Source organism: Doryrhamphus excisus, linkage group LG11 (genome assembly GCF_037039965.1).
Source record: "Doryrhamphus excisus strain RoL-2023G ecotype Guam linkage group LG11, RoL_Dexc_Guam_v1.1, whole genome shotgun sequence".
In the NCBI taxonomy this organism is placed as follows: domain Eukaryota; kingdom Metazoa; phylum Chordata; class Actinopteri; order Syngnathiformes; family Syngnathidae; genus Doryrhamphus; species Doryrhamphus excisus.
Window position 1 is genome coordinate 752843 of NC_136367.1, and position 14081 is coordinate 766923.

The window sequence follows — 14081 nt, forward strand, 5'->3', positions numbered from 1 at the left end:
TGTCGGTGTTATCAGATTCGGCGCCACCGCTGGATCTGCGCTCCCAGAATGCTTTGCAGATAACCAGCTCCACTTGCTGTTGTCGGTCTCCTGCACAGAACACTGGCATAGTATGTGGACGATGTACTTACGGCTGAAGCCAATCACTGTGCAGCACTTATTGGGGTGGGGGGGTGGGGTGGGTCTGTAACAATAGTAGGAACTGTGTAGGTTTGATTCAATGCTCTTCCTGCAGGACCTAAGACCAGTCTATCCCAATCTTCTTTTATTTCAGTATGGGGCATTGAGGTCAGACCCTTGAATTGGTCATCACAAATTCTTAGATTATTCATTGAGTGAATAATCATCATTCTGTTGAGTTGTGGTTGTGTTTCTCCCTCACTCTATCGCGGTGTTTCAAAAAGAAATTCCTTAATAAATGATTGCTGTTTGTTGGTTGAATACGGCCAATTATTAGGGGAAATGCATATATTAGCACATTGTACTGTTCTGGGACTAAATGGGCCATTATCAAGCATAAATATGAACTAAATGAGCTGAAATACAAATACAATGAAGAAGTATTGTAATTGTGAAGGTAGCGCACGCTTTGTTTGCTTTAGTAGTGACAACCATCAGGACAAAGCTCTCGCTTGGTTAGCATCCCTCCCCGATGTGGCTTGTCACTGGGCACACAATGCTACATACATGCTACATGTACAGCAACACCTTGTGTGCACGTGAATGGCACCCCAGTCATGGACCCGTAGCGGGGCAAAGACCACGACGGTGGGCCTGTCCCGCCGCCTTACAACCCACCTTTCTCTTCCAGACACAGGAGCTGTGTTTATGCACCACATGGGGGCCTCTGTTCTGTGTGGGTCGCATGTTCATGGGGGCCGTTGGGTTGCCTTTTTCCTTGTCGCTCAAGGGACACAGAAACAGGTTTCCGTATTGGCCCGACCGCCATCTCTTGCCGTAAATAAAGCAGTTGGCCGCTATTGGCTGCTGCCTGCTCAATGCAAGGAAGGCAGGTCACTGCTGTTATTTAACCTGCAACGAGGTTAGTTTTTAGTCTTTGGTGTGCCAGATTGGTTTTCCAGCTGGACATTGGATTTTTATTTAGGCAGATCCGCTGTGGCGAGCGACTCCGTAATCAGGAAAAAGCTGAAAGAAACAGAATGTTTCCACACCGGGTTCATTCACAGAAACACTGTTGTACCTGGGAGGCTTTTCCTTTCTTCTTTGGGCTGCCAAGGTGGGATCGATACATGCAAACACTTCTGGCGGGGATGGGGGTGGGCGTGGGGGCGGGGGCGCTCTCTGAGCAGTCCTCCCAGTTGAGCAGCAAGTCTGTTAGCCAGGATCTCCTCGGATCACGTGTCACAGTTTCACTGTTCCTACTAGTCAAGGAATTCCTGGAATGCAAATGGAGTTTTGCTGCGCTGCCTCCCAGATAAAGAAGTCAGGTAGCTTGATGGATGGTCTGTGGAGGTTTGGGAATGTGAGAGAAGTTTTCCAGGCCGCATCCCCGGGATCGCAGGCGGACTCCCTGACGGTGATGTCATGGAAGAGTGTAGGAATTCACCTCAGACAGGAGCTTTTCTCCTCATGGACGCCCATTAGTCGGGAAGCTCCTACCAACCAGCTTTTGCTTCCCAGTTCCCTCCGTCAAGCGCACATTCCTCTCCTGTGATGTGGCCTCTCTCTTATCTATCTTTTCATTCCTTCCTCTTGTTCTAAAACAAATAGTGTATTGTATGTGCTCAGCAGAGTGGCCCGCCCTCAAAGATATAGCACCGTGTTTGTCCCGGCCCGCCTGTCAGACTGCGTTAATCCTCTCCGACGGCCCGCCGCCCCCAACCCTCCCTCCCCCCCCATTGGTTGATGTTGCCCTCTCAGTCAGCTGATTCGCTCCCAACCTGCCTCTTGTCAGCCGCCCCTGTCCGTCTGGGCCAATCACGTGCGAGGTAACCCCCCATTGACCTCACAGGATCAGACTGCAATCAGGGTCCTACTTTGTAGTAGAGCACTCGAGCGGCTCCCAGGATGCTTTGCAGCAGTCTTAGTCTTGCGCCTTTAAGGAGGGAAGATGTGAGCCATTGGTGGAAGTAAAACTATGTGTTGTTTGTGGTCCTCGTCAATTGACCAACTTTTAACCAAGTCAAATTGTTTGTAGGGCAATTATCAGAGTACTATGTATAGTAGTGTGTAGTAGTATGAGCAGACGTTTACTCGGTTGTAGTGTGCCTTTAGGCTTCATGAGGTTATGCAAGGTATGCAAACATTTTGTGTGTTAACGGCATGAATGAAAATATTATTTCATAAAATCATATTACCCATGATCCTTCAGGTGCACAAGTAGGATGTTGTTGATGTCCCAAAGGGACAAGATCATCATGTTTACTTGAATTGCTTTTCAATGAAGAGAATCAAAGAACTCGACAGACGACATCCTGTCTTTTGTGTGTGTTTTTTTGCGATGAAGTATAGAATTACTACTTGTACTCTTTGCAGTACTGTCCCTTCAAGTCTTTTCCCAACAAGAGAGATGGCGGCTGCAGTGTTTGGCTGCGCTGCTCTAATGGAACCACGTACGTGTTTGTAGAACGCTGTGTCGCTTTAGCTCGGCTTTTGTTCGGATTTTTGTATTTTGTGCCGTACTTATGCTTTGTAAGGAAGACATGTTAGCAACACAGTTGGTCAGCAGGACTGAGTCAGCACTGATTTTTGATTTGGTCAGTTTGGGCTGGTTTGTTGGGTGTAATATTTGGCCGTACAACCAAGATATATTTTTGGTAATAATATTCAAAAACGGAGGTTCCACTGTACTTGCTTGTGCCTGCATCACAGATGGGCCCACAGTGAATGGAGTAGCGTTGGCCAGGCTGGGCGACTTAGCGGCTTTCAGACAAGACTCTTAGACTTGGTGCCTGTATTTGTATGGGACTCAAACTCTGGCCATCATGAACCTGAAACTGTAGCCAAATACAACATCCTGTGGGAGAGTACCTCAACTTGTATTTAGTATTTGGCAGCCTAATAGGCCAGACACATTGTCACTGCTTGTTGAAAGAGTTGTAGCCAGGCTAGTAAACAGCATGTGAACTCCTGTCCTGCCCTGGTTCCTGCCTCGGTGAGGACTTGCACAGAGAAGCAACAGGACTATCCTGGTGACCTCTTTGGAGGTCCCATCAGCATCATGTGACTCATGAGTGTTTAAACTGGACGAGCCACAAGTAGTCCAGACTGCTGAAGTTTCACGGGAGCTGGTGCATGGGGGGGGGGGGTGCTGTGATGATCAAAGCCACTCAGGCTTATGTTTGGACGCCTGTGGCATCAAAGGGTTTGCAGAAAGACCACTTTGACTTCTTTTTTTAACCGCTTGTTGGTCCACCTGAGAAGCAGACGCGTCCCGCTTGGAACGTGACACCCTGCCGACATGGTTGCCATGGCGCCACACAGTGACACGGTGGTGTTGGGTTCCGCCCGAGGCGGGTCAGCTGTTTGTGACTGTAGAAAGCCGGATGCGGCAGCTGATGAATCTCCTCAGAAGTTATTAAAAAACTCAAGCGCCCCCCGGTCCCCCAGTCCCTCAGTCCCTCAGTCCCTTTAAGGCCTCAATTAGCCGTCCGTTAATTAGTGACTGTTGGAGTACAGAGTGGGACTTTTTCCACACATCCCGTGGACCTGCTGACATCTTGGTCTCTAAATCACATTGCTGAATGAGGGAGTGGAGAGAAGCAGGATGTCAGGACCCCCCCCCCCCCCCACCCCCAGCACACTTGAGGATAAAAACAATGTGAGTCATATGGCGACTGTCTTTTCAGGAACTGGTCTGTCCCGTAGTTAGCGGTGCTTGCTGAACGTCTTGTGGAAGTTGCCATGTGGAATTGCTGTCAAGCGTCACATGCCGTTATTGATCCGTTTGTCCATGTGACCTACGTGTCCCGTTTGAGGATGACTGTTAAAGTGTGAGGAAGTGGAGCAGAAGTGAACGCTTCCTCCCATTCTCCTCCCCTGTTGACCTACTCCCCACACGTGACCTTACAGTGCCCCCCCCCCCCCCGTCTTATGCTTTTATTTTTCATGGATAGGCACTCTATCAAGGATATTCCCATTTATGAAAAAAAAAATAAATCATCTTCAATCTCCCACGTCTTCAAACACCCCCTTCCTTCTTTGTCCTCGACGAGTCCTCGAAGCAGATAAAAAACATTTATCATTGAGGTACTGGAATTATTCGATTAATCGCTGCAGCCTAATTATTATAATATTTCCAAACATTGCAACTTCATTCTTTTAGTTTCTTATATCACGACTTCCCCAATGTCATTATTTCAAATGTATGCTCTTAATATTAGAGGTGTCACAAGATGTCGTGAGATTCAGCAACTGTCTTGTAAGCCTGGTACCATAATAAATTCATAAATCACACAATAAATGAAAATAAACATGGTAAAGTTGCCGGCCTCCAAGTATTACCATGTGCATGCATGTCTGTTTTCCTCGTCAGCCATTCCCTCTCTTGGTCTCGGTGGGTGGAGGCATTTCCTTGTCTAATTGGAACTTTAGAACGTACTAAAGGGCCAATTAACAAACAGCCATGGCCCATAAATGAGCCCCAGGCCGTGTTTTGGACTCCACTGGTAGATATGGTCAAATTGACGGTTGGCACATCACATCTCACCTTGCCTGTAATAATTCACACTGTGTGTGTGTGTGTGTGTGTGTGTGTATCATCAGACCTTACTGGCCTTGTACTGGGCCATTACACACACACACACACACACACACACACACACACACACACACACAGCCTTGATCTTTGTGTGCTGTTAATGAAGGCAGCGAGCGTCTTATTTGTGGCCTGCTGTCAGGCCAAGATGATTTGCAGCCTCACCTTCCCACGATGCATTGCTGCATTGAATTGCTGGTGTTTTTTTGGGGGGTGGGGGTCTCGATACCGAGAGAGAAACTCACCTGAAACAAAGAGGGTTTGTGCGTTCCTATTGACTCAGGACAGCAAACTAACGTAGAGCTAACTAACGTAGAGCGGTTTGGTCCTTGCTGCTGGGTTGCATTCTCTTCGTTCTCATGAAGGTGAACGACGCTTTCTTGGAAACTCTCGTGAAAATATTGCGTGAAACTCATTTGTGACAAGTTGCTGGACGCAATATCCCCTTGTTGGATTACTTACTCAAAATAAACAGACAGTGATAAATGAATAAATAACCCTAACATAGTAACAACATTTATAGGTTGGTAAAGAGGACTCACACACACAGCTGCAGTAGCATGCTAAACGCGGCTAACCCAGGTATCTGTGAGGTGAGCTTTTATTTGTGGTGGATGAATGAACGTCTGGGAAAGCTAGAAATAGTTCCCATAATCTGAGCTACGAGGGATTATTTTCACTTTATGTCCGTTCAGTCACTCTTGCTTTGTTCTCTGAATTGACAGGAAATGTTGTATTTGTATACGGTCATGTGACCACACCCTAACACTGGCTGGTTTCCCGTCCTCCTCCTGCCTCGTGCGATGGACTGTTCGGTCCTCCTTGTCTCCTTTTGTCCGTGTGTTTGATGCCTTTAGAAAAGGTCTCAGCTGGGATCTGTTGTGGAATGAGCTTCCCCTCCCCGTGGCCGGGTTGAAACCTCGCTTCTGCTGACCTTGGACACGGCTTATGGTGGAATCCCCCCATGTTGCTGCAGGTGGGGCCACAACAATATTGACTCGGGAAGTCGCTTAGTTTTAGTGAGCGTGTGTGTGCTCTGTGCGGAGCAGACTATGACGCACGGCGCCAGGAATCTATTCTCGTTTGAACCCGAAAGCCCTTCTCCTCCCTTCTACTCATCTTTTTAATGCCAAATAAATCCAAATTGAAGTTTCCCAGCATCTCTACGGAAAGGCCGGCTTTTACTTGGGTAAAACGTGGAATTACACAGCATGAACAAGCGCCGCCCGAGCGTTCACGGACAGAAGTCAAACATGAAATAATGCTGTGTTCAAAGTTCACATGTGCTTTTTAGCCCAGTCGGAAATGTGAAGTCAACGTTAGCCCAAGCTGCTGTGTTGAGGTTGGAGCGAGCGTTGTTATGACATAAGATAGTTCTCCTAACTAACGGACGTGCTTCTCACCTTACTGCCAGTGGCGCTCTCGGCATTCCAAGAATGTGTTCACATGTTGTGCAGAAAGATGTTTTAGCCGCTGCTTTCTGGTGCATTGACACCCGTTTCAGCGTAACAAACAAAACGATTAGATTTGATATGACTGAACGGTTCTTGATATAGACGTTAATCTTAGGTTCTAAAATAAACGCGCCAATTCTATAAAAGTGGTATTCTCACCATATTTCCAAATGTGTAAAAGAGCACATCAGCGGGGGTCCCCAACTGCTGGGCCACCTTTCATTGCAATTAAAATAATGCATTTGTAAATAACTACATCCAGCAGTGAGCTGTACCTCTTTGTTGGACGGTCCTTGAACGCACCAGTTAACTTTCTCCCACGCTGCACAGACTACTGCACTGTATTTTCCCTTTTTCCTTCCCCTTGTGTTTGTTCCCAAACACTGATACTATGTGGGAATGCCCATCCATCCCCTTTCTATGTCGCTTATCCTCATCAGGGCCGCGGGTATGGAGCCTAACGTGGGAATGCATAAAAGTAATATTTGATGATGTTATTGAGCGCTAATCCACAACCTCAAGTTAATTCATGGTAGCACGCGTGTTCTTCCTGAAAATTATCCCCAGGCTGGTTCAGGTTCTTTCTGATGTTCCCGTCATAGTTTTACATAGTAAATAAAAGCCATGGTTTCTATAAGTGATCTTCAGTCATGCTAAGCTACGCCGCGTGCGAGACAATCCTTTTGCCGCCAAGGCAGACTCTGGTGTTGTTTAAGAGACGGACTGTCAACTGGTTGCTAGTCTTGCGATACCCGCTGCACGTCTCAGCAGTCGTTAATCTAAGGATTCATGGCGGATCCTTATCGATCCAGGAGGCTGCTACCGATGCAGCCATACTTTTGGCTTGTCAGACTGGATATCCAGTCCCATCGGTTTATCTTTGACAACCCAGTGGTCAACTCATACAACAATATTTCCTGTGTGCGTACGTGTCCTGCGTGCACCTTCAACATTTGCAATAAAATTGACTGTTGTATCACAGAGTTCCAGCTGCGATAACACTAACTGTCTCTCTTTAATGACCATCGTTCACTGGCTACGAAGGAAGCTAACGGCTAAATAGTACATAATGAGAGTTGCGCTAGTTTACAGTTGACGGCACGTCACATGCTCAACGATGTCGCAACCCCAAGAGCTGTAAAAGCAGAGCTGTGCAAAGTGCGGCCAGCGGCTGGTTTGGTACTGGTACATGGAACAAGAAGGGGGCCGAGGTGAAATAACCAAATGAACGTATGAGAAACCCTGCTTGACCAAATGCATGGTGCCAGCAGGGCAAACACCAGGGTTCCTTTTGAACTGAACCAAAGTTCATGTCTCCAAAGGTCAGTCTCACCAGCTGCTCCTACACGAATGTCGTCTTATTGTTGTCCAAGTTGTGTAGGAAATCAAAGAAGGCTCATTGACCTGACAGACCTTTCAGATATGCTCCATCTCAGCACTTAAAGAACGCTTGGCAGGCCCTGCTGTTCCTTCCCCAACACCTGATAACGCACATGCACACACGCACGTACGCCTCCAGGGTTCGCTATTTGCTAGAAGAGGAAGTGATTCACGCAGCCTACTGAAACAGCGCAGGTAATCGGGTAACACGGCACGGCGCCGCTTGCATTGCTGCTTTACTTGTGTTGCGTCAGGTGCAGCCAGGTGACCGTGAAAACCAGCACGAGAGAGCTTTCACACGCATACGTGATCTTTGACCCAGCAGGGTGAGATCTTGATGTTATCCTCACCCCTCTCACCCCACGTAGTCACATGCCCTTATATGGACGCACTCGTGCTGCTGTGGCGTGTTACCTTGAAATGGATCCAGGGTACTACACATGGAGATGCAGCCGACACTCAGACATCTGGCTGGCAAAGTAAATGAAACAGTCAAAAAGAAATGCTGCTCATTAATAAAGTGGAAATGCTGCAAATGTTTGACAGTTTGAATGCCAGTGTACAGTGAAACACAAATGCTAATTCCACAAGTATAATATTATGTAATCAAACAACAAAAAACAATCATATTTCTATTTCAACCCACCCTGTACCCTCAAAAGACAGCAGGCTTTTTGGGGATGTGCCACAATTTTATCTTGCAAAGCAGACACTCTCTAAAGTTTTACTTGCCGAAAGTATTTCCTCTTCCTCCTTTATTTTTTATCTGAGTGATGTCAACAATCTGCGCTGGTGGCCTACTTCCACACGTGACATAAATAGTCCCGTCCCGCAGGTTTCACTGCAGGTGTCACTCAGGTATTTGCCGCATTCTGGATGTGTGTGTGTGTGTGTGCGCGACAGTGACGGTGGCCTCCATCCGAGTTGTTATTCGGTGGCATCGATGTGTCCTGCGTTCCGCTGAAATTGAAAAGCTGTTTGTGGGATTTATTGGCCGAAGGCTCACAGTAGGTTTTGCAAGTTGCGGGATAGAGAGGCTTGAAAGTTTCCAAGAAGCTCCACAATAATAAAACGCTACCAGTGACCCTGACCAACATGCACCACCGCGTTGTTGTGACTTAGCAGGTGATGAAGTTGAGTTGCACGGTCAACCCCGCACCAGGGGTCCCGTATAACAGCCTCCTGGATGCTGAGAAGACGTTAGGCAGAGAAGCTGGGATGGAAATAATCAGGCAGGATTGGAGCGTTGCCACGGTCATGGGAGTGTCGGGGCCAACTCTGACCCCGAGCTGCGATCCCATGTGGGGCGTGTCCTGCAAATATGAACGAGTAGCGCCCACGTGCTGGACTTCCAGCTGGGCCGCGGCGGCGCCCCAAACGGCGGCCGTGGCTGCTGCAAAGCGCCCAGCGTGTTAATTTGACGCCAGTCGTCTTTGTTTGAGAGTCGGAGTGGACCAATGTCTCCACAGTAACAGTCGCCAACGGTTACACAAGCTTGAAAACGGCAAACCTCCGTGACCCACATTCCAGCAGTAAATCACAACACACACACACAATCCCGACCCCGCCCTTCCTATCAGAACCGCACTCAGTGTTTCACTCTGCTGGATTGTGTGACATGCGGGGAGGCGTGGGAAGGGAAGGGAAAATAAGGAGTGGCGTCCGTGAAAGTGTAAATAAGCTTGTTTTGACACATTCTTTGAGGCCTGCTGCATCTGCACTACCTGTTGACACCATCTTTAAGGACATGAATAATAATCAGTGCACACTGGAGCCCTCCTGTTGAGTCTGTGTTGGGTTATGTTCCAGTGGAGTTGATGAAGGGGTGCAGCCGGGGGGGTGTACTGAAGCGCCGACATGAACAGCAGCAACCAGACCAAAAAACCTTTGTAGTGATCGGTGCCTCCACTGGGCCTGCCTGCTGCTAAAGTATATTTATTTGATGCTTCAGTGTCAGCATAAGATGGCCACGCCCCCCAACGGGGCACTCTCTGTACCGTGACTGTCTGGTGTTTAAGCCCAGGAGTGGTGCATCCTCCTTTGCACACTCTTTTTGCACAATTTCAGCCAAACTAGTGCGTGTCGTCACACACTGTCCATGGTTGACGGCAGAGCAGGTTGAAATGGACCAACACAAATGCATCCTGCCGCTTCTTCTTGGTTGGTGTTTTGCTGCCACATTATCGAATATAGGCACAGGAAGTAAAAAAAAAAAAAAAAGGAATTACGATTTCGAGAGAATCAGAGTCTCTGATGGATGCTCGATGCCTAGCCCTGCTACATATGAATACATAAATACATATCTGTCTGATGTTGGGATTGTTCCTTTTTGAATGGGTTGCTTTTAAACTTTGTCCGCTCACGTTCACTACGACTAAAGTCGACAGATGATTTCAGTTTGGTACCGGATTGTCGGGGAAATCTCTCTCTCTCTCTCTCTCATCCACACACTCTCTCTCTCTCTCACCTTTTCCCCTACTGCAGCGTGTGGTGACTGTAACACCAATATACCTGTATACTGTAATGCACAACATAATCATCAAGGCCATGATTGCTCATATCGTGCACACAGAGCAATCGACAACTTCATGCTCCGTACTCGTTGTGCCATGTAGGCTCCGTGAGGCGTTCAGGTGCACTCTTAATTGTGAAGGTCAGGTTGTAAATGCCTCTAATTTCTATTCATGTACCACATATGACAGGAATAAAGTCCATTTCTAAGACAAAAAAATTGACTACAATCATGTAATAATATAAGGAAAAATAACAACATTCTTTTAGAACTGAAAAAATATTTTTTTAAGCAGTAAACAAAAAATAGTTAGCCATTAGCGCAGGGCTGGGTGTCCTTGACGATTGCTGCTGCTAGGAGCGCTGTGTCCTAGTACTAACAAAACGGATACGTGCACACAGTACCTCTCATGTGGTACTACACACCGTGGTACTACACACCGTGGTACTACACACCGTGGTGCTGACAGTGCAGGTCAATGAATGACAGATTACAGTACAGTGCAGTCCAGTGGTTGGCTTGGAGCCAGAAGTGCTAGCGTACTGCTCATACGTCTTTACTCCTCTGTGTTCCTTTGGCCTGAACCCGGAGAGGGACTTGGTGTCTCTTTGTGCCCCTGGTGTGCCCATAATGAAATATTCCCTTGTCTTGTCTGCAGGACCTGGAGTTCCATGGCGTGATGCGCTTCTATTTCCAAGACCGCGTGGCCGGCAACTTTGCCACCAAGTGCATCAGGGTGTCCAGCACCGCAACCACACAGGACGTCATCGAGACGCTAGCGGAAAAGTTTAGACCGGACATGAGGATGCTCTCGTCCCCCAAATACTCCCTGTATGAGGTCCACGTCAGCGGCGGTGAGTCCGCTTGTCAGCCTTTTTTAAAAATGCTCTCATGACCAATTAGCAAAAAGGATACGCGGAGGTTGGCTCTTTGGTGAACTTGTGTGTGTGTGTGTGTCGTGTGTATTTCATGTGTGTGTCACGTGTGTGTGTTAGAAGAGCGCCAGCTGGACCTGGACGAGAAGCCTCTTGTTGTTCAGCTCAACTGGAATAAAGACGACAGAGAAGGCCGCTTTGTCCTGAAGAATGAGAACGACATCCTGCCCAAGGTCAGCGGCTCGGCCTGAAACACTTTGTAACAACGAGCGGACTCTGTCCCGTCCAACACGGCACTGCAGGACTTCATAACAGCATTGGAGAACATAACGTGGGCTTATCTCCAACATGTATAAAAACAAAAAAACAAAAAATTGGTGTCCAATGGGCTGTCCGGGGACCATTTATTTATTTGTTAGTTTGTTTTATTGCCCCATGGCACATTCTAAAAATATCATTTCACAAACAAACTTAAAAAAACAAAAATGGAAAAATCTGCAGTAATTTAGCAAAAACGTTTTAATATTAAAGAAAAAAAGAAACTAAACATTGAATCAAGCTAAAATAAAGTTTTTTGGAAAACCTTATGTTTGAGAATAAAGTACAAGTAGTACAATGTACAAGAAGAAAGCTGAAATAGTTGGAAAATAATTATTTTATAATCTAATGGTAAAATTAGGTGCAGAAAAAGTTATGTTATGAGAATAAAGTCCAAATATTATGTGAATAAAGTCATGATTACAAGAATAATAATTTTTTTAGAATGTGGAGCATCTCTATTTTCTAGTTCTCTGTCTGTTGGCATCCATGATAACATACATAGCAACTTTTAAAAATGGTGTCTTTGACCTCAAGAAGAGCCAGAGCAACGGGCCGGAGAAGGAGAAGGACGGCGTGATCCAGAACTTCAAGAGAACACTGTCCAAGAAGGAGAAGAAAAAGGAGAAGAAGAGGGAGAAGGAGTTTGCTCGTATAACCGACGGGGACGAGCAGATGCTGAATCGGGAGGACGGGTAAGACGATGGAGATTCCAGAAGAAGGTAAATGGAGGCTTTGTGTTCCTTCACCGTGATTCTTATTCCGCATTTGTGTCTCAAAGGGAGAACAGTCGGCTGGCCGCGGAGGTCTACAAGGACATGCCCGAGACCAGCTTCACCAGGACCATCTCCAACCCGGAGGTGGTGATGAAGAGGCGACGCCAGCAGAAACTGGAGAAGCGCATGCAGGAGTTCATGAGCGGCGACGGGCGGCCCGACTCAGGTAGCCGTGGCAAACGGATCCAAAGTGGAATCGTGGAAACATGCCGGCTTTACTCCTGGACTGGACTGTATTCTCCAGATTATCAATCACACCTTTCTTGCAACTATGAAAATATAAATACATGACATCGATCGGGGCACCCCTGGTTTCCACACACCGTAAAAGTCTATTCTCTGATTCTCTGTATTTTATTTTGCTAGCTCTACAAGCTGAAATTGTCCCTATTTAAGTCTCCTTGTTGCCAGCATGACCCCCTCCCTCCGACCATCGCCCCATCATAAGTGCCACTTGTAGTCGAGTGCCACTCGATGTGTAACTGCTGCGACTTATAGCCCGGAAAGTATGGCAGCCGCCTGCTCTGCCGGCCTTGTAAATGTCCGCACACGTGTTGCAGAGCAAGTTCTCCTGTAACGGGCCCCCTCGCTAAGGTGAAACATTACGCTCAACTGCCTCATTAGCCTCGCCATCCAAGTGTCGTACATTGCACACATTTCACGAGCCATAAAGTGCCTCTTCACTTTTTAATAGAAGATAATGCGATTTAGATTTTGCCCCCCAGTGGCCCCCACGGCGGCGCTGCTGCTGTAATGAATTGGACAAATGTACAGAACACATGAGTTTCCCCCCTCTAATAATGCGTGTCGTCTCTGGTGAAAGGGGGGACATTGCGGATCTATGCTGACAGCCTGAAGCCCAACATTCCATACAAGACCATCCTGCTCTCCACCAGGGACACGGCCGACTTTGCTGTGGTGGAAGCGCTGGAGAAGTACGGGCTGGAGAAGGAGAACCCCAGGGAGTACTGCATTGCCCGGGTAAGTAGGGCCACGCTTGCCGGACGTGAAGACGTGTTTCTAGGCACGGTTGAATTGAGGTGACGCGGAACACCACGGTCACATGTCGCTCGCACAGACGTCACTGGGCTAGCATACACGCCGCAAAATAAAAACCTCTGGGAGCAATGCAAGTGATTGCTCTCATACTGAGTGCTCCCGCAGATGCCCGGTGTTGGCCGCCCTCCACACACACACACACACACACACACACACACACACACACACACACACACACACACACTTTGCTGATGAGACGGCGGTACAGCAAACGTCATTAGGTTAGTGAGCATGAGAGACGCTCGGCGGGCACACTAGCTTAGCAGCACAGCCTGGAGGGGGGAGGGGGGCCTGAAGCGAACACGACGGCGAGATAGAGGACGCCGAAAAGCAACAACGCTACAATATTCATGAAGGTCGGCAACATCAGTATTGTGGTGCATCGTTCCTTCTTCCTTTGCTTTCTCAGATGATACAATATTAAAATGTCTGCCGACGCCCAAAATGACGTTTAGATCTGCTGAGCTCAGGTCAGGGAAAGAGCAGATCCTCGTAGCAGTTGCTAACGGCTAACGGCTAACGGTTGGATTTGTGTCACCGTTGCAGCAAGACGACAAGTCTGGCAAGGAGGTGATCCTGGACGATGGCGAGTGTCCGCTGCAGATCTTCAGAGACTGGCCTGCAGACAGAGGTAGACCTCACTGCTCCCAACTTTCTCCCCCCGTCCTTTTCCTTGTCTGCGCTGCCCCCTTCTGCTGCTCAGCCGCCATCGCATGTCAGAAAGCATCATCTCCACCAGCAGTTGCCAAATGGTCATTAGGTCGTGACCCACTTTTGTGGGTCATTTTAATATATTTTCAAGCAATTTATTTACACTTTTTTATTATCATAATTTTTATCACACTAAGTCATTTTGTATTTTTTCTTATTTTTATATCTTTTTTATATCTTTTTATTATTGTATTTTTGTTTATACGTCATTTGTTGAAATGTATTAGAGGAATATATTAACTATTACGGCATTTTAGCAAGGAAATGAAGAAACAAATC

The 14081-nt window shown here is 47.3% G+C and overlaps 1 protein-coding gene across 23 annotated transcripts in view; it reads left to right on the top strand.

Annotated features, from left to right (window-relative positions):
- Nucleotides 1-14081, top strand: part of afdna (afadin, adherens junction formation factor a) — a 47239-nt gene that overhangs the window by 7263 nt on the left and 25895 nt on the right. For 15 of the 23 annotated variants that reach the window (XM_058064087.2, XM_078794813.1, XM_058064023.2 and 12 more), the window contains 6 exons: nucleotides 10722-10917; nucleotides 11059-11171; nucleotides 11794-11951; nucleotides 12038-12198; nucleotides 12856-13013; nucleotides 13638-13722. In XM_058064087.2, the coding sequence (XP_057920070.2) occupies nucleotides 10722-10917; nucleotides 11059-11171; nucleotides 11794-11951; nucleotides 12038-12198; nucleotides 12856-13013; nucleotides 13638-13722 (871 nt within the window). The remainder of the gene's footprint in view (nucleotides 1-10721; nucleotides 10918-11058; nucleotides 11172-11793; nucleotides 11952-12037; nucleotides 12199-12855; nucleotides 13014-13637; nucleotides 13723-14081) is intronic. The other 8 variants (XM_058064102.2, XM_078794820.1, XM_078794816.1 and 5 more) reach the window with 3 other exon arrangements.